This window comes from Kryptolebias marmoratus, linkage group LG1, assembly GCF_001649575.2.
Source record: "Kryptolebias marmoratus isolate JLee-2015 linkage group LG1, ASM164957v2, whole genome shotgun sequence".
NCBI classification, from domain to species: Eukaryota; Metazoa; Chordata; class Actinopteri; order Cyprinodontiformes; family Rivulidae; genus Kryptolebias; species Kryptolebias marmoratus.
The window spans coordinates 31,034,087-31,061,757 of record NC_051430.1 but is presented as its reverse complement, the minus strand read 5'-3'; the positions used below and the strand labels follow the sequence as shown (position 1 = coordinate 31,061,757).

The following is a 27,671-nucleotide window of genomic DNA, read 5'->3' as shown; positions in this document are numbered from 1 at the left end:
GGAGGGAGGGAGGGAGGGAGGGCAGGAGGGGGAGGGGAGGGGAAAAGGAGGGAGGAGACGGGAGGCGAAGGAGAACCAGGAGCTAGGCCGGGCCCTGGAGACGGAGGAGACGCCGGCTGCTGGACACAAAGACGAAACGATTCTGAGGAGAGAGACAGAAATCGACCCTGAACTCATCGTTTGTCCACAAACGTCCTCTGTCTGAGTTTATAAACCAACTTTAATCATTTTCACTTCCTTTCCTCTCAGCTTCTGACCAATAACCTCACTATCACCCCCCCCCCTGCAGCAAACTCACCTGGAAGGCTGGAACCTGCTTCACGCCGGTCTGCCTTTCCGACACGACCGGGACTCAAACCAGCAGCCTCAGGATTACGAGACACCACCACTGACCACTGATCTACCGCGCCTCTCTTTACTTCTTATCTGTCAGAAATAAAACCTAAAGATCAGAACCGCAGGAACGTCCGTCGAGTCATTTTACCCATAATTCATCTCAGCTGTGATCAGATCCTTGAATCATGACATCATCGTCACGTTTTACATCTTATAAAACATCACAGGTGAGTTCAATTTAATCCATGTTTTATGTAAATAAACTGCTTCATCATTGCGTTAAACCCAGTTTGAGCCGTGAGGACACTGAACGCAGCACCAGGAGACAAACCCGCCGCCGTCTCTGACTCGGTGACGTCAGGACGTCTCTGACTGCGACTGTCGGAGACGACGAGCTCAGAGAGTCTCCAGAACGTCTCAAATGTCTGCAGGGCGTCTCAGTTCCCTCGCCGGGTCTCAGTCTGGTTGTTTTATGCAACAAACTTGATCTCAAACTCGTCACGAAGGCGCTGCCGGTGCCTCAAACCGTCTCAACTAGATCTGCAAGATCAGCCTTGAAAAACCTCAGAAAGGTTGACCTCCGGTCTGAGGCGGGGACAAAATACTGTGTGAGACCTGGAAGCAGCTCTGCAAGCCTGCAGGCAACAAATGGGTCAAATAAAAACACAGATCTCTGCTCCTGAACTCTTTGAACTCAGTGAGACTGAAGGAAGGATCGCAAGTCTGAGTCCCGCAGCAGCGTCTGAATGACCCAGCTGCTCCGTCACTTCCTGTCGACACGAAGCCACCGCAGGCGCCTCGTCAGAAACGGTCCCAGCAGGTGGGACCCAGTTTCTCAGGAGACGCGCGGCGGGAGGATTTTCTCTGCTGATGTTTGCAGCTGCGGGCTGCATCCCGACCACAGCTCGCAGCTCTGCAGGCGCAGGAACAGGAGCTTCGGTCTGACGCCAGGCTGAGGTCAGCTACTTCCTGTTAACGGTCAGAGCCGTTAGCTGCGCTCGCCTCACCTGTCGGACAGAACTGCAGACTGACGTGGAGAAACAGCCTCTACAGCTGATTTTAGGGAGAATATAGACCTGGTTAATGAAACGGCCCGTTTGGAGCACCAGAACCATGATGCCTTCAGAACTTCAGCGTTAAAAACTAAAAACTTTCGCTAAAGTCAGGATCTAAACAGAGACAGGACAGGTAGACCTCCAGGAGCTCCTTTCATTATGAAGAACATCTAACCCAGGGGTCTCCAACCCTCAGGACCACCATCCTGCATGTGTTACCTGTTCCTCTGCTCCAACACACCTGATCTGAATCAATGGGTGATTAACAGGCTTCTGCAGAACATGAAGAGATGATTTAACCACTGAATCAGGTGTGTTGGAGCAGAGAAACAAGGAAAACCTGCAGGATGGAGGCCCTCCAGGACCAGGATTGGAGACCCCTGATCCAACCCAAACAGAGGACTCCCTTCTTCTTCTTCTGTTTCCTGCCTCATGCTCCGTGTCTTGTTTCCTGTTTGCAGTGTATTTTCATGGCGGCGCCACATGCAGGACTGACATGGTTACTGCAGCAGTTTGGGTCATCGTGTTTTCAACAAACGACACAAACCCAAAGTGTTGTAGTAATTATGTCTGGCCTGTATGTGGCGCCGTAACGCTGCCCCGAAAATACACCAGAAACAGGAAACGTGGAGACGTGGAGCGAAACGCTCCGACTGGACAAACTGTGGAGTAATCTACGTCCTGTACGGGTCACGGTTCCAACAGGAAACAAGAACCAGAACCTTGGTGCCGACTGACGATGAAGAGGAACGTCTACGTGAAGGGAGACGCTTCAGTCCAGACCGGAGGACAAATGGATGAGTTCAGACCCAGTTAGGGACGGGTGGAGGGACAGGTCTCCCTTACAATGTTTACAACATGTCAGGATAAACTGATATCACAGGGAGTTGGAGTTCAGGTGGAGTTTAGTCTAATCTGGTTCCTGTTCTCACGCTGTCCCACCCGGGTCCTCCGTCAGGTCGTGGGTTTCAGAAGGTTGACTTTAAGATGGCGTCTCAAGATGAAACCTGGTTTTAAAGGATTCCATCTAAGCTCCTGAAAATCTGTTTTTTTTCTGAGGTTAAAGACTGAAACAATAAAAGGTGTTTCTGTGGAGGGGACCCTGCAGCTGGCGGCTCCGGCCCCGCTGGGCCCGCGCGCCACCGCCGCAGCCCCTCGTCCTTTCAGGCTGCAGCGGGACAACAGCGCCCCCAGGCGGCGGGCAGGCTGTCTGAGAGGAGGAGTAGCTGCTTGTTTTGGCTGCTGATGATAAAGATGAGCAGACAGAGGTCACACAATATCTGCCGCCGCAGAAAAACGGCGACACGCGCGAGACAAACAACAACAACATTAAATCAACAACAACAATCGGAGCACAGCTAATTGGTTTCCTCCCGCAACACGGCGGCCATGTTGCGCCAGTATTTACAAACCCCGCAGAGGCGCAAGAAAAGGCGCAAGCGAACAAAGAGAGGGGAGGTCTGCTGCTGGGGGGGAGAGACACGGAGCCCCGCTCGGCGCTCCGCGGGGGACACGCAGCCCGGACAGGAGGCCCGCGGCCGGGGGCCCGCGGCCGGCGGGACACTTACCGACACGGCGGTCAGCGGAGCCGCATAATCCCGATCAGCCGCCGAAGCTCCAAATTGATCCGCTCTGCCTCCGTTTGGCTCTCCGCTGCGTCAAGCTGGCTGCGCCAAGATGGCGGAAGGGCGGGAAAACGGCCGCGACCTTCAAAATAAGAGCGTCAGTGCTGCAGTGAGATGAAGTGAGGCTCAGACGCAGGTAGAGCACTCCACTGTTTACAGGAAAAGGGGGAATGATAAGAGGGTTGAAGATAACTTAATTTAAAATTAATAATCAAAGATTGAAAGGATTTCAAGGGTCTCGTCAGCATTTTCTGTCACTAATGGAGATCCAAACAGGAACCAACCAGGCAGGAAATAACAAATCCTGATTGTGTGGGGGGACGGGACCGACCTAGAACTCCAGCAGCTGAGTCGTTCTTCAGAAGGTTTGATGGATGTTCGTTTAAAATTACACCCCAGAGTCTGCAGACGGACTGAAGAGGAGAACCTGAGAGACAAACCTTCAACAGAACCACCTCCACAGAAACTCTAAAAACAAGTCATTAATGTCTGAAATCAGAGGAATGGACTCTGGAGGGTCTATGATGGTGTTGAACTAAAAGAGAAACATGAAAACTTGTTAGTTTGATATTTTATTTCATTTCTCCTTTAAACACCCCTGCCTATGGGCCGCTCATGATCGGTGTTCAGCTGTGGAGCTGACTGGAACACCTGTGTGTGTTTCTGCCCATCAGGTGAGGCAGGTGATCATATCTGTGCAGCAGGTTTGGGGCTTGAATCCAAGCTCGGAAAATTAAACCAAACTGACTGATCTTAGTTGTGTGTCACAATAAAAGCGTGGATGAAACCTGGACAGATCCTGGATTTAAGGTTGAAATGGAAACTCTGGGTGTGACTCACCGAGCCTCGCTGTCAGGTTCGGTTAGTTAACGGGTAAGACGTGTGGTGGGAAAGTTTGGATACGGTGACACCTGCTGCTGATAAGTCATGAATATGTTATGTCTGAACTCCAAGTCCTACGAGTTCTCCCAGAATGAACCTGTTTCCAGCACTGATGGTTCCTCCCTCAGCCGACTCGCTCCTCCTTCGCCTCCTGGAGTTTCTTACCTCTGAGGCAGAGCTTTGATTGGGAGCTGTCAGACAAACTGCTGGCTGCTCTTCTCCTTCTCTTTCTGAAACTGAGAGAGTGGCTTCCTGGGAAGTTTCTACTTTCTGGACTCAAACAGGGAAATCATGGTTCCTGAACGCTCTGGAAATGAGTTTAAGTTTGCTGCTCTGGTTTGTTTTTACTCGATGCTGTGACTGAAACAGACACCGACTGCAGAGAGAACGATGATGAACTGACCTCCACGCTAAGAGGAAGAAGGGTCAGAAACACAAACACAGAGCTGTTGCCTCTATTGAACATGAACTCTAAATACTTTGTCATCCTGTTTTAGTGATGTTCAGGATTTACCTGTGACGGCTGCTTTAAAAGGTTTCTGGGCTCAGGCAAAGAGAAATATCTGTTTGTTTGTATCGCTCCTCTCATTGGATGAGTCCGCTGAGTGAGAAAAAGAAGTGGGAGAAACGTTCCAAGGAGTCAAAGAGCCTGCAGGAAAACAGCCTCACCTCACATTCTGCTGAGAACAAACTCAAAGAGACGGCGTGTGCTGGAACATCAGTGACAAACCTGAGCATTCAGGGGCTGGAAAAGATGGCCGCTCTCTCAACGGCGTCTGTTAGATCAATGGAAGGTGACAGAGTGAGGCGTCCACGGTTGTTCCTCCTCCTCCTGATCAGAGGCTGAACATTCAAAGCAGGAGAATAAACTTTCTCTTATACACTATGGGTCAAGAAAAAGTACGACACACACACACACACACACACACACACGGTACACAGCCTAATACTGTACTGAGTGAATAACTATAATCCTTCATGTATTTGGTCCAGAAGTCATCCAGCCCTGATTTCTTCTTCTTCACTGGTCCTGCTCCGCCTCTTTCGGCTGATTGGATGGATCTGGTTGCTGCTCCAGGTATGTAGGGGTTAATCTGCACCCATTTCAAATAAGACTTTAAACAGATAAAAATGAAAATAAACCGGTCCAGTCATGCTGCCGTCATCAGTTCTTTCAGTATTCTGACTACTTCTGTATATTATTGCACAGTATTGCATGTTTGTCTTGTTTTGTTTTGCATTAATTGACCTTTTTTTACACCTGGCCTTGTTTGAATATCACTTTGCTTCTTTTAACCCTCTGTATTCTTACATGTGGCTGGTCTGACAGGTTCTCAGTCTCAATGAATACAAGCCACACAGTAAAAATAAAGATGATTTTATTCAAAATAAATGTTCTTTACTTCTTTTACCTCCATTGTTTTGTTTCCTCCAATCAGCCAGATGTTCCTGTTAGCTGGCAGATCCTTCTGACCCCATTTAATGCTGCTTTAAATACATAAAAAGATTAACACTATTAAACTAAGGCATTATGAGAACACAGACTGTCATGGTTTCTGTTTCTGCTCTTTACAACAATTAAAATATGCCTAAAGCAATCCAGGAGTTTGTTAAAGGACCCACACTTTGTGTTTTTTGAACCACTGCTTTAAAACGATCTTCATCGATGGTTCTCCAGACTTCCTGAAGGTCCTTCAAATCTTTTTTTTTTGATTTTGGCTCCTTTTTCAGTCTGTTTTAGTTATTGTGTCTGAATATTTAACACTTAACTCTGACTTAATCTCAAGAAATTAACCAGAATCTGAAGTTTAACACTTTGATTAAATCTGGAGTGTACAGATTACTCTTTGAGACATGCTTTAAATAGATGATCTTTTTTGGTTTTCTGTCTCTTTTAATGTCTCGTTAAGGTTGAGGGTTAAATCTGATGTTTTATGGGTTTGGTTTGATGGGACCATATAAACATGCTGAATTAAATTAATGACCTGAAAAGTTAAATTAAGTTTAATAAAAGGGAGCGAGACATAAAAGGCTAATGGTTTCTTTTAAAGTTAATTTTTTTGCTTTTTAAATAAACACTCCTCAGTCACATGCAGGCTTTTGTTTTGACAGTTCTGAGCAGGAAGTGCCATCCTTTAAACCAGCTGCCTTGACACGTGCATGTGTGCAGATTTTGGCCAAAAATTCTTCCACCTTCGAGTCCCGCCTTTCTGCCTCTTGCAAAATAGTGATCCCGGAGTATGTCACCCAGCGGATTTTCCTGCTAAATACTGACTCTTTTAGCTGACCTGTTTTCTCTGATTGGCGGAGCTTTAACACCTGCTCACGCGGCACCAGCAGTTTAATTTTCTCTGAGGGAACCATGTTATTTTTTTTTTGCTAAATGAAACTTCTCGCCTGAGACGCTGCCAAGTTAATGAAGTGGTGACTGCAGTGTAGTAACAGCAGCGGGCCAGCAGGCGGCGCGTGCTCTCTACTTTACCGAAGAGACGACATGAGCTAACTGAAGGTGTGGCGTTCACGGACGATCCGAATCTTTCGAACCGCTCTTTGAAATGAACGAAGGGAGTAAAGAGAGAACCGGGCGGGTTTGCGCGCTTGACAAGTAATGTGGTACGTACGTAATGACGTATGTTGCACTACGTCACTGGCAGGTTCGACAGATTAATGGCTCAAAAGAGTCAGTGTTTTCAACGGCTTTTTGAAAGTAACAGATCTGAAAGATCCGGATCCCTTTAAAGAGCCATAAATCCCCTCTCTAGAGCTAACGCTGATCCACGATAGATGTAGGCGGGGCTAATAGAGAAACAGATGTCATTGGCTGTTAGAAGGGCGTTCATTATGAGGGTAAAGGCAGCCCCGTGGAGCGGAGTTTGTCTCAGCTCTTCGCTCTGCACGAGGCAAACGTAGCACCGCCCCTCCGGTGTACGTCTGCGTCATAAACAAAATAACAAAACGTTGAAGTTACAATCAGTGTAGAGGAATTCTGGTAAAACGAAAGCCGGACAGACTCCTCTTCACTCCCCAGCGCGCCATCGACCCACCCCGGAGTGCATGACAGCTTGATCCACTCGGCGGGATCACCCTGGAAAAGACGGAGAAACCTCGGGAGGATGGCCAGTGTCGGGAACTGGAGCTAAAAATCGTTACGGCAAGATGTGAGACGAGCCGGGAGAAAGTAGAGACGGAGGCCAACGGCAGAATGTCGGTCCGGAGCCCGGTGAGTTCTGGCCGGGCAGCGCCGCGAGCTGACGTCGGTAAAACCGTCCTAACTTCAGCCGTTTTACTTATTCGCCACCAGGACACGTCATGTTTTAATCCGCGGTGGCTAATTCACGCTTCCGTTTAGCTCCGGCCGGTCCTTCTTCCGTTGAGATGCTAACTAGCTAGCTGTTAGCTCGCTGCACTTCTTAAGGTGGAAATGTAGGATCTCGCGCTTTAAACTGAGACAGATATCATCAACGTCCACCTTAAGTGAAGTCAACTTTCTGCTTTTTGGTCGGAAAATATTACCTGAGTTTACCTCTCAGGTGGTTTTTAGCAGCAGAAAAGTTAAAAAACATGATTTAGATCGTTTTGTTTTACCTGGAGGGCGAATAAAAGAGTGTTTTTGTTGGTTAAAGTCAGTAATCTGTAAGGTGAGAAGATGTTGAAGGCAGTTTGTGTGACCTGGATATTAATTTCAGCCCAGTTTTAATGAATGAGTCTTATGAAATGATGGCAGCTCCTGGTTAGATGATCTGGTTGTTATTGTCCTCTCAGCCTGATCAGGTTCCTGCAGGATCCACTTCTCGTTTCATCACTAAAGTTTGTTATAAAATCAGTAAAACAGTAAATGTTGGTGCTCAGAGACAGAGCTTATTGAAATAAACAGATTTATTTTGCCACATTCTTTCTTAATAAGCAGCTGGAAAGTTTCATGAAAGAGTGTCACATATCATCATCGTCCTCATCATCATCATCATCTGTCAGACTGATCATCATCAGTTCTGAAGAAAAAATGCAGAAAAGGGAGGATCTAAAACTACAACCCCAGCTCTAAACGCTGGGCTGTTGTGTAAAATGTCAACAAAAACAGGCTGCAAGGGTCAGCTAATCTCATAAACATTTCATTCACAATGGAACGGGTCAGATGTTGAGGCTGAGAAATGTAACCGTTATAAAAATCAGGTCATTCTGAATCTGCTGGCAGCAACATGTCTGTTTACGGATGTTCCAGATGTTTCCCTCTGTGCAGCCTCTCCATCAGTCTGTAAACATCTGGACCTGAGGTTGTCCCATTCTGTCTGTTCAACAGTCCTGGATCGGAGCAGATGTTGTTCTAAAACCTGAGGCACTAATGCACCCCCATACCATCAGAGAGGCATGCTGGATGGTTTGGACCCGTCTGACCTCAGAACAGTTCTCGTCTTTGGTCCAGAGGAGACACATCTGTTTACATCTGGCTTCTTCTTTGCCTGATAGAGCTTTAAGCAGCATTTGTGGACGGCACGGTGAACTGTGTTTACAGACAGTGTTCCTGAGCAGAACAGAACCAGAACCAGCCTTGACCTTTGACCTCAGAAGTTTCTACAGATTCTTCAGATCTGTTGATGATGGAGATTTAAAGTTGAGGAGCTTTATTGTGAAAGTGTTCCTCTGTCTCAGACAGTTCCTGTCAGCTGGTGAACCTCTGCCCATCTTCAGCCTCTAAATGCTCTTTTTATCTGCAGTCCTCTGACTGACCTGCTGACAATTAACTGAATTAGTTATAAATGTTTCTGACTTTACAGCCTTTTGTTGCTCCTGGATCTTAATATTTTACATGATTTTTCGTTCTAAAAAATGCAACAATTGATTAGTTTCCACATTTGACCTGTTTTTGTGTTCCATGCTGAATCAGATCTGGGTTTATAAGATTTCAGATTCATATCATTCAGTTTTTATTTTCATCACCAGCCCAACCTTCTCAGAACTGAGGTTGTAGGTTTGAAAACATTTCCTCACCTCAGGAGGATTTACAGACAGTGTTTGTTTGTGTTGTTGTTGTTGTTTAACAAGACTATATCATTAGATCTAAAAATAAACCCAACAAACCTTGAGTAATGCTCAGCTGTATTTATTGTTTTGTGTGTCGGTAAACTGGCCTTCAGCCTGGGCGTTTCTTCCTCCCGTGGGTGGAACAGCGAGCACTTCCTGTTGGCCCTGAATGTGGTGTCACTGTTCTCAGATCAGCCTCTTCAGGCACTTTAAGTTTTTAAAGCCGATCTGGGTCAAACGGAGAAAATCCCCTCCTTACATAACACACACCCAGGAGTTTACAGTGAAGACTGTGGATGATCTTCATCAGGACTGATGAATGACAGCAGAGGTTAAAATCCTTCACAGACGTGCAGATAAACTGCTACGCTCTTTAGGTAAAAGTTTTATTCCTAAACATAAAACCAGCTTCAGTTTAAAGACTCTCAGGTTACAGTTCTGCAGTTTGAATAACCTTTATTGAACATTCCGTGGACAGAGCGAGCAGTGGTGTCTTGGTTCGGTTCTGTGAGCTTCTTCCTGTTGGCGTACAGCAAGCAGCGCTCGACTGGGTTCTTCTGTCTTTGTTCCTGAGTGTGTTTTCAGACCGGACCTTCTCTTAGTCGGTGCTGGAACGTAGCAGAACCCTGAAGAACGACAGGTTCTGTTACGTCAGAGGGTTTGAGTTACTTCAGAGTCCAAACATTTAGTTTCATCAGATCGAAGAAAAGGCCTTTTTCTCTTTAAGTCCTGTTTTTAGAGAAGACTCAGCTGGAAGTTTCCTGACTTTGGATGGGTTCTGTGTTCTGTCAGTTCTGTTTGGTGGCTTCGGTTGTTGCATCATTTCATGTAATGAGGTCATTAGGTGTTCTTAGGTGTTGGTTTATTACCCATCATGCATCAGTGCAGCTGTAGGAAGTCGTCAGAGGAGATGGGCTTAATGTTTGTGTCTCTGCAGCACGGTCAACGCCGAGCCAGGGTGACGCACGCTGTCATCGTCATCTTCCTGGAGTTCTTCGCCTGGGGGCTGCTGACCACGCCCATGCTGACTGTGAGTGCATGCACGCGCACACACTCACACACACACACACACACAGGTGAAGGTGCTGGAATGTGACGCAGGTGACAGGGTGACTCAGGTGTACGGACAGATTCATTAGTTTCAAATATTTCCCAGAGTTAAATACTCTGACAGGAAGTCTTGGTTGCCATGGAGACACGTTTATCTGTCAGTTTTCAGGATCATGGAGGAGGAGCTTTCTGAGCGTGGTTAGATCACCACGGTAATGGAGGTGTAACTGAGCAGCATTCATGTGTTCATGTTTCATCCAGTCACAAAGAGTTCCCTCCGGTGTGTCTTCATGCTGCAGACGTGAATCTTTAGGAAGCTTTAAATTCATCAGATGATGTCCTGGTTTTTACCCAGAATGCACTTGTTAATGAGCTGCAGCTTCTGTGGACGTTCTACTGAAGAACTTTAAATGTTTCTCTAAATCACCTCGTTCCACTGCAGGAACCGGTTTCCTCACTGATCTGAGGTCAGTGGGAAGTCGTTTCCACATGTTCCTCTTTTAGAGACGTAGCTTCATGTTGGGGAAACGTTCTGCAGTTTCTGTTCCAAACACACCTTCAGTTCTTCAGACCGGGATGGAAATAATCTGATTCTCAGATTCTGTCTGTCTGTTTCCCAGGTGTATAAATCAGACACGATCTCTCTGACCTCTGACCTCAGCCCTCCTTGTTCTGTTGGTTCAGGTTCTTCATGAGACATTTCCTCAGCACACCTTCCTGATGAACGGCCTCATTCAGGGAGTCAAGGTAAGACCTGAGTCCCAGCCGACCGTTCCTGCAGCTCAGAACCGTGACCTGAACACGGAGCTCCATCCAGGAACAGGAAGCTCCGGGGTCATCGCAGCCCAGTTACACGTCTGACTCGGTTCACTTTATTTATTTAACATCAAGAAAAGGCAACTCACAGCACCGTGGAGTTCTTAGACATCCAGAGAATAAAGAGTTAAATCAGTCCAGCCTGGACGGGATTGATCACGGAGCAGCTTCTCTGCTTCACTTTCAGGCGAGATGTTTCTGATTTTAGTGATTTCTTCAGGTGGAGGAACGATCCTGTCAGGGTTAAAAGATCCTGATCCAAAATAACACCAAGGTTCTTTACTTTAGAACTGGAGGCCGAATTAATGCCATCCAGAGGAAGAAAGGCTGCAGTTTGTTCTTAAGACAGAAAGGTGATCGATCAGATGTGAGTTCCTGGATGAACTCTCTGATTTCTACACTTTAAACTGAATTCAGACTGAAATGATTGAAGGCAGAACAGTAACGTTTCATTTCTTCCTGTTTGTTGCTTCACGGTTCTGTTAAATGTTCTTCGTTTGTTAAAAGTCCCTTTTCAGAGCAGCATGTTCCGTGTGTCCTCGGCTTAGAGACGGGTTTAATGTTGGAAGTGAATCTGCTGAAGCTGAAGACTGAAAACACGATGTTCTGACACGTTCAGTCAACAAGGATGTGATTAAACAACACGGTTATCAGCACAAAGCGGACGCTTCACTGCCTTTTTGTTTGAACAACTAATGAAACATGAACCATCGGGTCGGGCCCAGTTTGGACCCAGCTGGGTTTATTTCCTGACAGAGTCGGCATGAACTGCAGTTTTTAGAGACCATGTTTTGTGTTTTTTAACATCATAAAACAGACAAATAAAAGCTGTTAATGATTTAAAAAGCTCAGCAGTGGTTTTATTTCCTGTCGCTGGTTCTGACGGAGCCGACCTGCGGGTCAGAGAGGTTTTTATGATCAGTTATTAATCTTCAAACATCCCAAACCTGCCAGATGTTCATCAGAACATCTGGAGCAACAGTTCATCACTGCAGTTTTTATCTGTGTGTTTCTAACGCTGCTCTCTCTCAGGGCTTCCTGTCGTTTCTGTCGGCTCCTCTGATTGGTGCTCTGTCAGACACCTGGGGCAGGAAGTCCTTCCTCCTCATCACGGTCTTCTTCACCTGCGCCCCCATCCCCTTCATGAGGATCAGCCCCCGGTGAGTTCAGACACCAAAGTTAAAGTTAAAAATGGATTATTGAGACAAAAGTTGAGATGATATTTCAAGTTAAAGTTAAAATGGCAGAAATGGTTGATTTGAGAATAAAAAAAGCCGAACCATCAATGACACAAAGACAGATAACCAGACTGTCGGTTATTAATCCGTTTTCCTTCAGGCTGATGTCAGATCTGCTCTGAAACTGAAGCTGAACTAAAGCAGGTTCTAGGTTTGTTCTGTCCGACTTCAAGGAACGTCCGTTTGTTCCTGGAATTAATCCTGACATCAGATCAGATCCAGTTTCTTTACAAACAGCTTTTACTGCTTCTCCGGAGAAGTGTTTGTGACCACAGCTTTGAGTTATTTTCATTATTTATTCATGTTCCTGACAGACTTCATCCAAGTGGAACAACATGAAACATTTAATCAGAGAACGTGTTAGAACCTCAGTGAGGAACATGCTGCTCAGCTTCAAACAGGAAGTAAAGATGTGACTGAATGAGCTGCAGCAACTCCTGATCGGCCTCGGAGCTCAGGCTGACGAGTCACATGCTGCTCATGTGAGCCCGGAGGAGCAGGAGGAGCAGCGGGAGCAGCAGGAGCAGCTCCTTCTCAGGCGCTGGTCCTGCTGCTGCTGCTCCCACAGAGTCCCGCTCCTCCTCCTCCTGCTGCTCATGTGAGTCCCGGAGGAGCAGGAGGAGCAGCTCTGGCTGAGGAGCTGCTCCTCCTCATGTCTGCAATCCTTCATGCTTTCCTCAGAAGCCTTCATGAAACCTGAGCAGTTCTGAGTCTTTCTGCTCCTCCTCCTCCTGCTCTTCCTCCTGGCCTGAAAACAAACCCGTCTGATGTTCCTGTCTTTGTTCTGCAGCCTGTTTGAAATTCTGTTGCTTCAGGCTGCAGAACATCAGCTGATGTTCCGTCTCATGCAGAGCGCAGATTAGAACATGTTCCATCTGTGGAGCAGCCCATCCTGATGTTCTGATTCTAAACAGTTTAGTTGAATGTTTTTGGATCAGACAGTTGGTTCAGGAGGTGAGGATGGATGGATGGATGGATGGATGGATGATGTAATGAAGGTGAAAGTGGTGCGTTCAGGTGACGGAGGGTGTTTATCATATTTAAAACATGCAGAGAACGTTTCTTAACAGATGTCCTGAGAACAAAGTTTGTTTCCTTAAGGGACCTCAGAGGGACTCGGGTCACGGGTTCGACGTAGGACTGCACATGATCTAAGATTATTAGTTTAATTTTATTCACAGGGAAACCTTTTAATATTTTCAAAGCTTTAATCATGTTACTGAAAGGACTGAGGTTATTTTAGTTCATGCTGTCTTGAAGAATCTGAGTTAAGATTTTTAACTGGACTCTGGGGGTCCTGTTGGACTCTGGGGGTCCTGTTGGACTCTGTTGGTCCTGTTGGACGGGGTTTGGCTGCTCTCAGGTACAGTTTTTGGAGTCAAACATGTTAAAGTCTGTTTGGTTCCAGATCTAAGCTGTGGGCTGCCATCTGAGTCCCACTTTAAAGGACTGTTGTGTGTTGGATCTAACCCGTCGTTTCCTGTCTGTGTGTGTTCAGGTGGTACTTTGCTCTGATCTCAGTCTCAGGGATTTTTTCCGTGACCTTTTCGGTGATTTTCGCCTACGTCGCTGACATCACAGATGAGCATGAGAGGAGCACGGCATACGGACTGGTAACCACACACACACGCACACACACACACACACCTCCCAGCAGAGTAAATCCCTCAGGATGTTTGCAGAAGTCGGGTCTTTATCTCTACCAACAACCTGCAGCAGCTGCATCACATTTAGGTTTTTATCATAAACTCCATGTTTTCACCTTCAGGCTCCTGTTCTGCTTTCCTCTCAGTACCATTTGTAGAATATATTCAGATAAATTTAGAACAATGCAGTCTGTTTTCTGTAGAAGTGCTGATTTTGTGCATCATAGATGCATGGCACGACTGCGCCACCTGCTGGTGGAAATTTATTCCTGCTTGGTTCCTTTGAAGAACTAAGTTTAGATCCATAAATCAGCTGATTGTGACAGTTTGTGTTAAAATAGATAAATCTGTGAAACAGTTCCGTGATGCTGAATCAGAATGTTTGTTTTTTTAAATCAGGTGTCGGCAACGTTTGCTGCCAGCCTGGTGATGAGCCCCGCCATCGGAGCCTACCTTTCCGCTCTCTACGGAGACAGCCTGGTGGTCCTGATTGCCACGGTGATCGCCGTGGCCGACATCGCCTTCGTGTTCTTCCTGGTCCCAGAGTCTCTGCCGGACAAGATGAGGCTGTCGTCGTGGGGGTTCCCCATCTCCTGGGAGCAGGCTGACCCGTTCTCCGTGAGTTCTTCATCCTGCAGGAACATGAAGACTCAAACTCGGCGTCCCGCTGTCTCGTCCAGGACTCGGGGAGCCGCCGGCTGGTGATTGGTTTGATTGACAGATTATTTCTGATGGTTTTGTGTTCAGTCGCTGCGTCGAGTCGGGAAAGACTCGACGGTGCTGCTGATCTGTGTCACCGTGTTCCTGTCCTACCTGCCTGAGGCCGGGCAGTACTCCAGCTTCTTCCTGTACTTGAAGCAGGTAACACACTCTCTCTCACACACACACACACTCAGTGTTACCTGAGCTGCTGAACGTCCTGAAAATCAGACATTTATTCAATCCTGAAACAGTTTTTGCTGCTTTTCTTTATTTATTCACCACATAATACGACACTTTTAGGTGAAATATGTCATTAGATCATAAAACATAAACTTCATTTTGGAGGAAAACAGATTTCATGGCCTACATTTTACTGGAAGTCTACATTTTGAAGTATTTTGTCAGTTAGATGAAGGGGAAGTTGAACAGGAACAGTTAAAGTTAATTCCTCTTCCTTCCAGTATCGACCCAAATAAACGGGATTATTGTTTAAACAGTCGGCTGATCGCAGCTTCTTCTATTTCAGATGATCCAGTTTTCTTCTGAAGCCATCGCCGGCTTCATCGCCATGGTGGGAATCCTCTCCATCATCGCCCAGGTACACACACACACACACACACACTCACACACACACACACACTAACCTGAAACATGTATAATGTTTGCTGGTGACACCTGTTCAGGTATCTCAGAGGTTTGACGATTCTCGCGGTTCTTGGTGTGGAACGAGTCTGCTGTGTGTCAGGGTGAGGATGAGGAGTTTCTGATGATGAAGCTGTGTTTCTGTCTCTGTCAGACTCTCCTCCTCAGTGTTTTAATGAGGACCATCGGGAAAAAGAACACGGTTCTGCTCGGCCTGGGTTTCCAGATCCTCCAGCTCCTGTGGTACGCCTTCGGCTCGGAGCCGTGGTGAGTCCGGCGCCGGTTCTGTGTTCCGCCGACCGTGTTCCTGCTCGTCTCCGTGTTCACCGCTGGCTCTGTTCTCCCCTCCGCAGGATGATGTGGGCTGCAGGGACGATAGCAGCCATGTCCTCCATCACCTTCCCGGCGGTCTCTTCTCTGGTGTCGTACAACGCGTCAGCTGACCAGCAGGGTGAGCGCAGCGGGTGGAGAACCCGAAACTGAAGAACCACACGAGTTCTGCTCTGATCTGTTCAAACGTTGCTGCAGCCATGAGGGAATATTTAATAACAAAGTCTGATTTAGTTTGTCTTCAGTGTCCCTTTCCTTCCAGTCAGTGAGATTTTTTCCCACGTCTGGATATTTATTGTTGTCATGGAAACCATGTGGGCTTGTTGTGACCCTGTGGCTGGTTTGGGTCTCCTGCAGCAGCACCAGAACCACCCCATCAATCAGCTGGTCCGTTATTGATTTGGTGTGTGTGTGTGTGTTCAGGTGTGGTCCAGGGGATGATCACAGGTATCAGAGGACTCTGTAACGGTTTGGGTCCGGCGATGTACGGCTTCATCTTCTTCCTGTTCAACGTGGAGCTGAACGACACACATCCAGTGGCTCCGACAGAAAACACAGAGGTACGCACACACACACACACACACACACCTCCTGTTTATTTACGGTCGGTGACCTTTATTTGTTCTCGTTTTAAACGAGGCAGCAGCTCAGAAAGCGGCCGTCTCCTTCAGACAGGAAGTAGTTTCTGCTTCATTTTACCAAAGAAAATTAAACTGTTAGCATTTATTTCCAGGCTCAGGTTGAAAGACTTTCATAAACAAAAAGGATGTGAAGTCTGAGACGACTCTCAGCTACTACCAGCCCAGATTCTCGCTCCGTATCTGAGATATTTGTTTTAGAAGGTCAGTCAGCTGTGGCAGCCATCTTGAAGTGGGTTGTTTTTAAAAGTTAATCAGTTCCAGATGAACGTTTAATAATTATTCCCTGGATTTCACTAAAATCTGTCTGGTGGTTCATGAGATATTTTGCTAACATACAAACACAGTCTGTTACAGAACGAGGAGTTAAAGGTTCAGATTTATTTTATTTCTGGGTTCTGTCTTCAGAAGCCCGTCATCCCGGGGCCTCCCTTCCTGTTCGGAGCGTGCACCGTCCTCATCGCCGTGTTCGTCGCCATCTTCATCCCGGAGCACCGTGGACCCGAGCCCAAAGCCTGCTCCGCCACTAGCAGCTGCGCCGCTGCACACGCTCAGAACGGCAGCCCTCTGACCACGCCCACCAGCGACCCGGAGGACATCGAGCCGCTCCTGCAGGACACCAGCATGTGACTGAGTGCCGGCCAATCAGAGCGTGGTATTTCTCAGCAGGTGGAACTTCCTGTTCCGCTCCGCTGGCGTTCTCAGCAGGTCGAACCAAAGGGCTTTAAACTCTGAGAGGAACCTTCCTCAGCCAGAGTCATACACAAAAACTGCTGAGTCATGACTGAAGGAGGGTCTGTAGGATCATTGATGTAACAAAGTGTTTCACCTGCTGCCTGTTTTTACGCATCCGCACCAGATGGACCCGAGAACCTTTACGGTCCGGTTCCACCAGAAACCCGGAGAACCTGTTTGTATCTCAGGAGGTCAGGAGGTCAAACCGCTGAACGGGAGAAACTCTGGAATGGTCCCCGGCTGGGCTGGGTGAGATCTGTGGCCGCCATCTTGCCAGGTGCTACGAGTACGCTGCTGTTAATGTAAAACAGGAGGGTTCTGTCACCGAGTTTCAGGCGAAACACCAACCCACGCTCTACCAGTACTGCTGGACTCATTCTAACCCGACCAGAACAGAACTTTAAATAATTCAGGTTTTTACTTGTTTTTACCAGCAGAACCTGGAGACGAATCATCAGAGAGAGAAGAGTTGTTTAAAGTTTAACAAACATTTAACATTTATACCAAACCTCAGACCCTTAGACCCTCACTCTCTCACCTTTTAAAAACATTTTTTATTCTGATTTAAAAGCTGAAACTCCTCTTAGGTCACGTTTATGAATCTGACAGATCAGTTTGTTCTCTTCAACAAACAGAAAGCAGAATAAAACAGTTTAAAATGTCCACTAATGTAACCGTATAAAGTCTGTGTGTTGTTTTGAATTAAAGGGTGAGTGTTGCTGTTCTGACCCGTCCATCAGCAGAGAGACGATCTGTCCACAGTTTGTCCCATTTGGTCACATTTTCAAACATTTAGGAGCAAATATGACTTCATGCTCACCGATGAAACATGATGCCACATCCTGGAAACTTCTAGTTCTGATAACTATAACGATTAATGACAAACATTGATGAGGTCAGGTTTTTATTTTGATATTTCTGTTCTGCTGCCGCGCTGGCAGAACCTAAGAACGCTCACCGTGCTGCACGTAGCTCCTCTCAAAATGGCGGCAGTAATTCTCGTGTCATTAGCGCCGACAGATCCAGAGTTTCTCCTGTTCGGTGGGTCGAACCCCCCCTCCTCCCTACAGACCCTGGGCCGGGCCGGGCCGGGCCGAGCTCCTGCAGAACAGAAACCTGTCGCTCTGCTGTTCAACCAGCTGTTGGCGGGAGGGAGGAGCCTAACTGCTCGGGATTGTGGGATACAACAGATTCTTTCTGTGCTTTGTCGCCCTGGTTACCGTGACAACAGAATGTATTTTCAGGCGTTATTTAAGCAGTTTTTGGTGCTTTTTAGGTGATGAGCCCTGGGGTTATTTTATTTTATTTAGTTAATCAGTGACATGATATAAAAGTGTTTATTTTCCTGAGTTACTGAGTTTATTCATTTGTTTTGTATTCCTTTCATTCGTTCAGCTTTGAGACTCCAACATTCCTCTTGTGGTTAGAAATGTCCTCCTGAAAGTCAGTTTTTTATTTTGTTTATTTAATTTAATTTATTTTATCTCTTGGATTCAAAGTCTGCTTTCTTCAGCTGAGACGTCAGAAACCAGACGGTGCCATTTTGTTTTTGTTTTTTTCAATTTCTGTGTCACTTCCACATCTGTTTACTGCATCAGCCCAAAACATTCCTGTAGAAACAGCCCTGTTGCCACGGAGACAGCTGGAGGATGCTGTCTCCGTGGCAACAGGAGCTGCCTCTGCAGATTCCAGATGATTGGTTCTGTTTGTTTTTGTCCTTTTATCGGTGGTATTTTTACTTTTCGTCCCGAGTTTCTGCGATGTGACGATGATGATGATGATGATGATGCTTCATCCAGCACACTCACGTGGATTGTTCCGTTTGAACTCCTCGGAACGTCAGTCCTCCTAAGGTTCTGCGGAGTCCGTTTCTGCCTCCATCAAACTTAACGAGATGGATCCGTCTGGATCTGGATTTAATCCTGGTTTTATTTCCTGATCAGGATTTTATTTACTGACAGTCAGTGTTTCAGATCAGACCTGTTTCCCTCCTCACCTCTGACAGATGAATAATTTGAGTTTCTTGGAGCTGAAACAGATCTGTTTCATTCTTAACGTAGAGACGTTTAAACGTCTGTCCTGACGAGCTGCAGATTGTCTCATTTTAGAGACTTTATTCAGAAAAGATCTGGACTTCTTTCTTTCTTTTTGCTTGAATTAAAGTTTAACCAGCAGCAAGATGGCTGCCAGACTGAACGAGCCGAAGAAGTCGTTACTGAGAGGAGCTCGAGTTCAGCTGTTGGTTTCCACGACAACAGCAGTCCTCCCAGCTTCCTCCTCCTCCTCTTCCTCCTCCCGTGTTCACGATGCAGAACATTTACTGATCGCTGCACTTTATTTTCTCTGAACTTGTGCCTCTTTTCACTCTTCAGCTTCAGTTTTTATACGAGCCGAGACGCTGAAGGTCGTCTCTGTGTTTCTATTTTATCTCTGCAGAGTTTTGAATAATATCTAAAATAATAACAATAAAGACAAACGTATCGACTTTAAAGAAGCTCTGCTGTGGTTTTTATTCTGGGTTTATTAACTGTGATTTTATTTTTATTTTTCCCAAAACAGAAAAAAGGAAAAAGTGTTTTTATTGAAGTTATTTTTTTCTTTTTCCTTTGAACTTCCATCTGCAGATAATATTTACAGTTTTTGGTCTGAACCATGATGCTGCCGCCACCGTGCTTCACTGCTGGCCACAGTATTTCAGTGCCACAGACTCTAATAACTTCTTAAATTTGTCCAAATTTCAAACATTTTTATAAACAGGATATTTTAATGCATGAAAAGATTTTTTTAATGTTTTGATTTAATCTGTTTTAGCCTCTAAAAGTTAATTCAATTCAGTTTGATTTAAGCATCAGAGGATTTTTGTCTCTTTGTTTGACGTCAAACAACTTTAGGGTTAAAAAAAACAAACAAGTTCAAACAGGAAAAACTCAAAGTGATCAAATCTTCTGAAGCTTTTATTGTTTTTGAAGAAACTCAGCTGAATATAACAACTTTTACAGATTTTATTATAGAAATTACATCAATCCAAACTTCAGCAGAGGAAATTAAAAAAAACTAATCAACTATTTACACAACATTCATTAAATACTGCAGAAACAAAAATACCTTTTTTCTTTATTTGGTCACAAACTCAGCAGGAAAATCCAGTTTATCCTAAATAATCTGTTAAACTTAAATCTGCAGCTCAAAGTAAAATAACAAAAGTTCAGATAAACTGAGAATTAAATGTTTTAAAAATAAAATTATATTTGGAATTCCTGGAATTTAAAACAACTATTCTTTAACTATATTTTTTACTTTAAAAACAATAGTTTAATTTCTTGTAAATTCCTGTAAATGTTTTATTAAATGTGCAACTTTAGCTTAAAGATTCAAACCATCAACCTTTATGTCCTGAAGATTTAGGGAAGAGAAATAATCTGTTAAATTCTCCAAACTTCTTCTTTTATGACAAACCTAAAGATAAACTCTGTTGTTTGTTTGTTTGTTTTATGGCTTCTCTTCATTCCTGACAGAAACTAAAGTTTTTATCCGACGGTCTCAAACCTGATCGACGTCATGCAGTTAGCCACCGTTAGCACGTTAGCGCATCAAACTTCCTGCAGCTTCCTTCTCAAAGGGCCCCATGCTGCCATCTTTGAGTCGGACCTTCGTCTTCGTCCTCACAGCAAGCAGGAGATGGACACCTTGGTGGTGGAGAAAGGGACGGTGTCTGGTTTGGGACAAACAAAATGCCGTCTGGTTAAAATGAGCTGCAGACTGAATGAAGTCGTGTTCAGAGTCTGCTTTAACAGATCCGTGACAGGAAACATCTCTTCTGAGGAACCGCAGGGTTCCACGTTTGGACCCTTTTTTTTTTTAACTTTAAATTCTGTCCTGATTACGTCCTTTAATGGACGTCTGTTCTGTAGACGTTTCACTTCCTGTTCAGGTTGATTTTAAACTGCAGATTGTGGAGTTCTTTCCTTTTCTGAGAGCTTCACTGAAATCCTTTCAGTGGTAAGATATTTTGCTAACATGACAGACAAACATGAACGCTCTTCCACCTGTAGTAACGCCGACAGGAAAAAGCCAAACTGTTCAGCTGCTTGGTTCTGGTTCTGGTTCTGGGTCTCACCTCGGTCCTTCAGCGAGCCGAGGTACGCCTCCATGAACTCCTTCTCTCCGCTGTCCTTCACCTCCTCCTTCTGCTCCCTCCATCTTCTCCTCTTCTCCTGCTTTTTCTTTTGCTCCTCCTGTTTCTTCTTCCTCTTCTCACTGAACGTGTTGTCGTACAGACGGATGAACCTGTGGGAACATCAGGAACCGTGAGAACAGCCCGGTAAAGCCTCTGACCGGCGCTTCAGACAAACCCTCAGGGTTCTGTTTGTGTACTTGATGTCTGGGTTGTTGCACAGTCTGGTGGGCGTGCAGGAGAGCTCGTCCCCGCTGACCACCACCATCCGGAGGGTGGGGATGTCGGTGAGACACATGGGGAGGTAAGACAAGTTGTTCTTGTGGACGTACAAGGTGACGAGCTGCTCCAACCTGAAGACACAACCAAAGTCTGTCTGTCATTCACACTTTACAGGTTCACATCCAGGTGTGGTGATGACATCATCAGTTACCTGTCCATGTCCTGCGGCAGGTCCGTCAGCTCGTTGTTGCTCAGATCCAGCAGCTGAAGACTCGTCATCCTCAAGGTGCAGATGGGAATGGAGACGAACCTGTTCTCCGCAATGTCCAGGTGGACCAGCTGCTTCAGGCTGCTGAGCTGAGGACGAGTGACATCATCAACATGTGACACGATGACATCATCAACATGTGGGACAGTGACATCATTGAGTTACAGTGACATCATCAACTGTGAAGTGTTGAAGGATTGTTTGTTTCCCAGAACCCTGAACTGGACCCGCTCCTCTCAGAACCCTACACTGGACCCGTCTCACCTCGAATGGCAGCTCGGACAGGTTGTAGTTTCCTGCCAGTTCGAGTCGCTCCATCTTCTCACAGTTCCCGAGCTCCGGAGGAACTCTGGACAGACGGTTGTAGCTGACGTTCAGCGTCCTGAGCTCTGTCAGTTTCCCTGAGGATGCAGACGGTGGTCAGAAAGTTCCACCTCTGATGGGAAGGACGGAGGCTGGATCAGACTGAGGGTAAAATGTTCTCACCGATCTCCGGCGGCAGCTCACTGATGGCGTTTTGAGGAATCTGGAGTACGGTGAGCTGGGTAAACAGGGTCAGGTAGTCGGGCAGCTGCCGGATCCTTGTCCCCCGGACGTGCCACTCCTGCAGGTAGGACATCCACTGCAGCTCCCGGGGAAAGTCCTGCAGGACGGGTTTGTTAAACACAAAACCACGATGGAAGAGGGTCGTTAAAACCTGTTTACTCACCATCCAACGGTCTCCGTCCAGCTGGAAAATCAGTTTGTTTTGATCTGGATCTTTCTCATCCTGCTGGACTTTCTGCTCCTCCTGCTGGTCTCCTAACAAACACAGAAACTCAACATCATCATCGATCAAACACAAGAAAACCCAGCAGAGTTTCACATCTGTAGACCCACGTTTACCCGGCGTGGGGTGACGTCAACGACCTTAAACCCCACAAAGACCCAAGCAGGTCATTGTGGATTTTAGGATTATCACAAAGATCCTGAGTCAGGCTGTGAAGAGAGCTCCTAGATTTAAGTTCTTGCAGAGAACCTCTCCTGGACCAACAACGCCTCAACCTTTAAGGAACCCAGGAAGAGCTGACTTCCCTCAGAAGCTGCTGCTGAACTCCTACAGAAAGCATCTTAATAAGCTGCGTAAAGACCTGGTACTCCGGCTGAACCAAAGACTCCAAAAAACTCTTTATGACTCGTGAATACAGCTCAGGTGACTGTTGGCACCAAACTATCAGCAGAACACAGAAAGTGCTGTTTTAAAAACAAACATTAATCCAGGAAACACCTGATTTAAGCTCCTCCCATCAGGGAGAAGATCCACAGGAATCAGGACTAAAAACCAGGTTCTTCCCGTCAGCTGGGTCTGATTAACACCGAGTCCATCCGAGTGTCTCTGAGTGAAGCTGAAGGCTGCAGCAGGAAGTGATGCTGATTCAGAATAATCCAGCTGCAGAACATCTGTGAAGCAGTTTGCTGCTGATCTGTCTCTAAGGTTTACTCTGGATATCAGTTTTACCTGCATCCAGATGAATATTCATCATGTTTATCTTTGTAGGGCAGATTATCAGCCATGGTTAAACAGAACCACACCTGGATTTCTACCTGTGGAGGGAGCGATGTGTTTATTTTACCTTTTATTTAAATTTAACCAGCAAATCCTGCTCAGATCAGGCAGGTTATGGACTGTGGGGGAAACCAGAGAAACCCCACAGAAAAATAAGAAGAACGTGAAGAACCCCAACTGGAGCCGGGCCTTGAACCCAGAACCTTCTTGCTGTGAGTCAGCACCTCTAACCACAGCTGCTGTTTACCTGCACACAGGTGTGTTTACCTGTGAACACATGGATGAGCAGCTGCTTTCTGTTGGGCATCAGATGGACCTGAGTGTGGTTCAGTGTTGGTGAGGTTACAGGTGGGCGTGGCTTCCATTTACCTGCATACACCTGTGCATCAGTTTGGCTCCGTGTAGATCTCTCCAGGTAGTGGTGCAGCTGGTCCAGTTCTGGGGTCTTCAGGGTCTTACAGTAGATCCGATACTGCCACTCCTGATCGATCCTGTGGAGAACCGGCGAGCGGATTATTCTCAGCTCCTGTTTCCTGTCTCTGAATGTGACCTTTCTGCTGCTTGGAGGTCTGGGTTTGACCTGCAGAGATATAAATAATGTGTGTGTGTGTGTGTGTGTGTGTGTGTGTGTGTGTGTGTGTGTGTGTGAGTGAGTGAGTATCAGCAGTCAGCTGGGTCTGACTCAGGCACAGAAATAGTTTCATTGACCGACAGGGTGTGAGAACGAGACAAAGATTTAAACTTCAGTTTGTTTGTTTTAATCTCAGTGTTTGCAGCCAGCTGAGAGCATCCTATCTGATAAAACTCAGGGGCGGAGGTTGCAGGTTCAAGCCCAGGTTGCAGCAGGAAGGCCATCTGGTTTAAAACAAACTGTTGGTGTGAGTTTGCTGGCTGTGGAAACCCCTGAGGAAGGGAGCAGCTGGAAGGACTGACATAAAACCGGCTCTGCAGGAATGTTTAAGTTTTCTTTGTGGATTTAAATCTGGATTTTAGAGCTCAGCAAAGATAAAAGTCTGCAAATCTTGAATCAGTTTAATGATTTTCTCACATATCTGGAGTCAAACACTTATTCTGTCTGATTTATCATCATAATCACCTGTTTGAGAGACAATGTTAAGATTTTACACGTTCTGCAGCCTGAAATGTGGAGGAATTACATTTTCTGCTAAAAGGCCAAAGGAAGCTGAATAACTGCTGAAATTCACTGAAGAAACTAAAACTAAAAGTAACAAAAGAAGAGAAGTTATCAGCTGAAGGTTTGGGTTTATGAGCAGCTAAAATAACAACATCTGCAGGAATTAAATATAAAAACAGGAAACAGAGACTCAGATTAAATGTTTAGTTATCTTTAATTTGTTTATTTCTTAAACCTGATTCTGCCTTTAAATGCTTATTAATCAGAAGAAAAACAGACAGCAGCGCCACCATCAGGTCACATGATGAACTGCAGCTGTTGACTGTGACGCCTCCCTCACCTGGCCAAGGCGCTGTGTTGAACTCTCTCCTGCTCCTTCTTCTGCTTCTGCCGGTGTTTCTTCACCCGGATCTCCCAGATCCCTCGGATCAGGGACAGATCGTAGACCGGCACGTCCAGCTTCGGTCCCATCGCTGCTGCAGGACCAGAGGAGACCAGAGGAGACACGACTCGTCAGGAGACAGAAACAGCTAAACCCGACTCATCAGGAGACAGAAACAGCTAAACTCGACTCATCAGGAGACAGAAACAGCTAAACCTGACTCGTCAGGAGACAGAAACAGCTAAACCCGACTCATCAGGAGACAGAAACAGCTAAACTCGACTCGTCAGGAGACAGAAACAGCTAAACTCGACTCGTCAGGAGACAGAAACAGCTAAACCCGACTCATCAGGAGACAGAAACAGCTAAACTCGACTCATCAGGAGACAGAAACAGCTAAACTCAACTCATCAGGAGACAGAAACAGCTAAACCCGACTCGTCAGGAGACAGAAACGGCTAAACCCGACTCATCAGGAGACAGAAACGGCTAAACCCGATTCGTCAGGAGACAGAAACGGCTAAACCCGGACTGTCTGGAGGATTAATCTGTCAGAACCTACAGAGACGGATCCATAAACATTTACCTCCCAGCCTGGTCAAAAATAAAACCTTTTAAAAACTTTAAATGAGCTCTCAGCGTTTCAGGCTGATGAAATACGGCATCATTGTTTTAAATTTATGTTTTTGGAATTAAAACACAAAACCTTGAAACCGAAGCACCAACCCGTGGGAAAGAGCCGTGAGGCTGATTTGTGTGACTGAAGCTGAATTCATGTCTTTAATTTTCAGCCATTTTAGACCAAATCTTTTACTCTGAAGGAATCTAGAATGAAGGACATCAAGTCAGAGCTGCATGATTACAGATTTGTTGTTTTATGCTCTGAATGTTTATTTCAGTTTAAGTAAAACTGATTATTCAGAAAAACAGACGAATCTCAGCAACAACATTATTGCCCGCTGCTGAAAGGCAAAGGCAGGTAATAAAGTCTGTCTGTTAGCGAAAGTTTGACCTTAAAAACCAACATTTAGTCTGTTTTTTAAAGGAGTCGCATTTATTTTCATGCAGATGTGATGAAACCCTGTATACAGTTTGTCTGGAAGTGTCAGGAGTCGTAATCCTGTGGCTAATTTTAGCTCGGACTGTTCAGGAAAGGTGTTTAATCTCAGCTGTTGGAGTCAGAACCTGCACATGAGATCGATCATCAGGTTTATCTGTTTTCAGTTCTTACCTGAGTCTGTCAGAGTCCTGTCGTCTGTCCACCGCCACCAGCTTGTTTACCCACACTGACACACACACACACACACACACACAGCTGTGACCCGGATCTGTGTGTGTGTGTGTGATCCAACAGGCTATTTTTACCTTCCTGCTGCGAGTGTTTGAGGGTCACTCTGAGCCCAGACACGAGTCTGTCCACCAGATCATCCTGACGGGTTTCATATGGAGCAAAAAAGTTTTTTAAAAAAAACAAAAAAAATCATAAATAAAACTCCCATCTCAACTTATTTGTTCCACTTCACTCCAAGCTTAGGTCGTCTACCAGAACCCTGGGATCTTCAGGGTTCTGTTCAGGATCTCAGCTGCTCTTCTGGATAGAGATCTCTGAGGTTGTTCCTGGGATCTGTTGGAGGTCACATGATGACCTCTGGTACCACTGAGGCCTTGACTCTGGTTCCTCTTTCAGCCCCTGGTGTTTCTCCAGCTTCTCCTGATGTTACAGTCTCTTGGGATCTTATCTATCACCACACTGTCCGGTGGGTCAGCCATCAGCTGTTTGTCAGTCTGGATCTGGAAGCTTCACAGGATCTCCACCACCTTAGGTGGAGTCTCCCACTGTGACTCAAACGCTTCAAACATCAGAGCTCAGGTGACCGAACGGCGGTTTGGTAACAAGAGGTCAGATAACCGTCTCCTTACAACAAAACGTGACACTCAGGTGATTTTAGACTGAAGATTAGGATCATCTATGAGACTCAGGCCTGCTAGGATGATGGAATCAACAATTATGTCATAATGTAAGATTATAGTTGTTAAATATAGCCTTTAGATTTGTTTGCAATCTGTAAAAAATTTAAAATATACTGAATAAGATCTCCTGTCTGCTTGATTTCCTGCTCATAAACTGTCAGATTATATTTGTTTCATGTTTTTGTTGATCTGTTTCCTGATTCTTGAGAATCGTTCCTGAGAAGTCATTTACACATTCCACTGAACATTTAAAACCCGTATAATGAAGGCACTCATGCAGAGCTCGCCGTTTGACGCTTTCGCTGCCGCAGCTGTTCTGCTCTCCAAAATGCCCCCGACTCTGACAGAGCTGCTAGTTTCAGATCATTTCAGGGGAAATTCCTTCAAAGTTAGCTTTCCTCCTAAGTTTCCAGCCTTCCAGGGAAAATGGGATGTGTATTTAAACACCAAACTGAAAGTTGAAAAGTCAGTCCACAGAAACAGCCAGAACTCTGCGTTTATTCTCATCTGAATCGGACGAATTCAGTTTTCAGGTAAGTCAAATAATCCTTAAGACTTTAAATTTATTAACAGCAGGATGAAATGGCAGAAAGTTTGTAAGATGTTTCCTTCTGTAGTGCTGAAATATGTCATAAAATAAAGAATAACAGAATTTAACTGCGACTCAGTCTGACTCTGACAGCTTCATGTGTTAAATGTTCTGAGATTATTCAATGATGCAAATATTTCCTCAACTTTTTCAGATCTTCAGCCTGACCAGATGACTGAGGTGTATTTTTATGCATATTAAACTTAATAATGTTTTGCAGAGCTATGGCAGGGTGGAGGACTCTTCTGCTCTTCATCCTCTTCATCCTCTCCAGCATCTCCAGCGGGTTTGGTACGAAGCTTTCAAACATTTCACAAAAATAAATGAATGTTCAGCAGCAGCTGCAGAGATGGTCTGAAGTGAAAAAAGGAATAAGATGGATTTACATGAGGAGACGTTTATGAAGCTGCTGTTGTTTTCCTCAGATTCCTGATAAATGCTTTAAACTTCTTTAACTCCTCAGAGATGAAGGAGGATGACTGGGAGGAGCTCGGCGCTGATATCGCTGCTCTTCATCGCCTCCGAGGACTTTCTGAGCGCTTCTTCCATCAGCAGCTCAACGTCTCCTCAACAGCCAGGTAACCTGTCACCGACGACAAACTGCCATTCTGTAAATAATATATTATTAACTGATTGAACAAATTCACAGTTTTTACGTTTGTCTGAGAAG

At 45.7% G+C, this 27,671-nt stretch overlaps 2 protein-coding genes and 1 long non-coding RNA gene across 6 annotated transcripts; 1 reads left to right on the top strand and 2 right to left on the bottom strand.

Annotated features, from left to right (window-relative positions):
- Positions 1-6: 6 nt before the first annotated feature.
- On the bottom strand, positions 7-3,468 carry LOC112451227. Of its 2 annotated transcripts, XR_003040010.2 has the most exons (4): positions 3,348-3,468; positions 2,960-3,098; positions 299-426; positions 7-142 (listed from the first exon to the last, which is right to left on the bottom strand). It is a non-coding gene; the product is annotated as an uncharacterized LOC112451227 (long non-coding RNA). The 2 variants fall into 2 exon arrangements; XR_005233683.1 differs by lacking the exon at positions 299-426.
- Positions 3,469-6,829: 3,361 nt separating this feature from the next.
- On the top strand, positions 6,830-19,199 carry mfsd14bb (major facilitator superfamily domain containing 14Bb). Of its 2 annotated transcripts, none has more exons than XM_017433136.3 (12): positions 6,830-7,118; positions 9,855-9,947; positions 10,652-10,714; positions 11,816-11,943; positions 13,520-13,634; positions 14,067-14,285; positions 14,415-14,528; positions 14,896-14,967; positions 15,166-15,278; positions 15,365-15,462; positions 15,765-15,901; positions 16,388-19,199. In XM_017433136.3, exons 1-12 carry the CDS (start codon positions 7,101-7,103, stop codon positions 16,607-16,609), a joined length of 1,392 nt encoding a protein of 463 aa, XP_017288625.1. In that variant the 5' UTR covers positions 6,830-7,100; the 3' UTR covers positions 16,610-19,199. The 2 variants fall into 2 exon arrangements, with proteins under 2 accessions (XP_017288625.1, XP_024865595.1); XM_025009827.2 differs by having other exon boundaries at positions 10,588-10,714.
- A 457-nt stretch (positions 19,200-19,656) lies between these two features.
- On the bottom strand, positions 19,657-26,116 carry lrrc2 (leucine rich repeat containing 2). 2 transcript variants are annotated; one of them, XM_017433137.3, is made up of 10 exons: positions 25,673-26,116; positions 24,400-24,535; positions 23,294-23,415; positions 22,088-22,179; positions 21,865-22,021; positions 21,643-21,779; positions 21,322-21,467; positions 21,089-21,241; positions 20,832-21,001; positions 19,657-20,426 (listed from the first exon to the last, which is right to left on the bottom strand). In XM_017433137.3, exons 2-10 carry the CDS (start codon positions 24,528-24,530, stop codon positions 20,377-20,379), a joined length of 1,158 nt encoding a protein of 385 aa, XP_017288626.1. In that variant the 5' UTR covers positions 24,531-24,535; positions 25,673-26,116; the 3' UTR covers positions 19,657-20,376. The 2 variants fall into 2 exon arrangements, with proteins under 2 accessions (XP_017288626.1, XP_017288627.1); XM_017433138.3 differs by having other exon boundaries at positions 24,400-24,532.
- Positions 26,117-27,671: the final 1,555 nt, after the last annotated feature.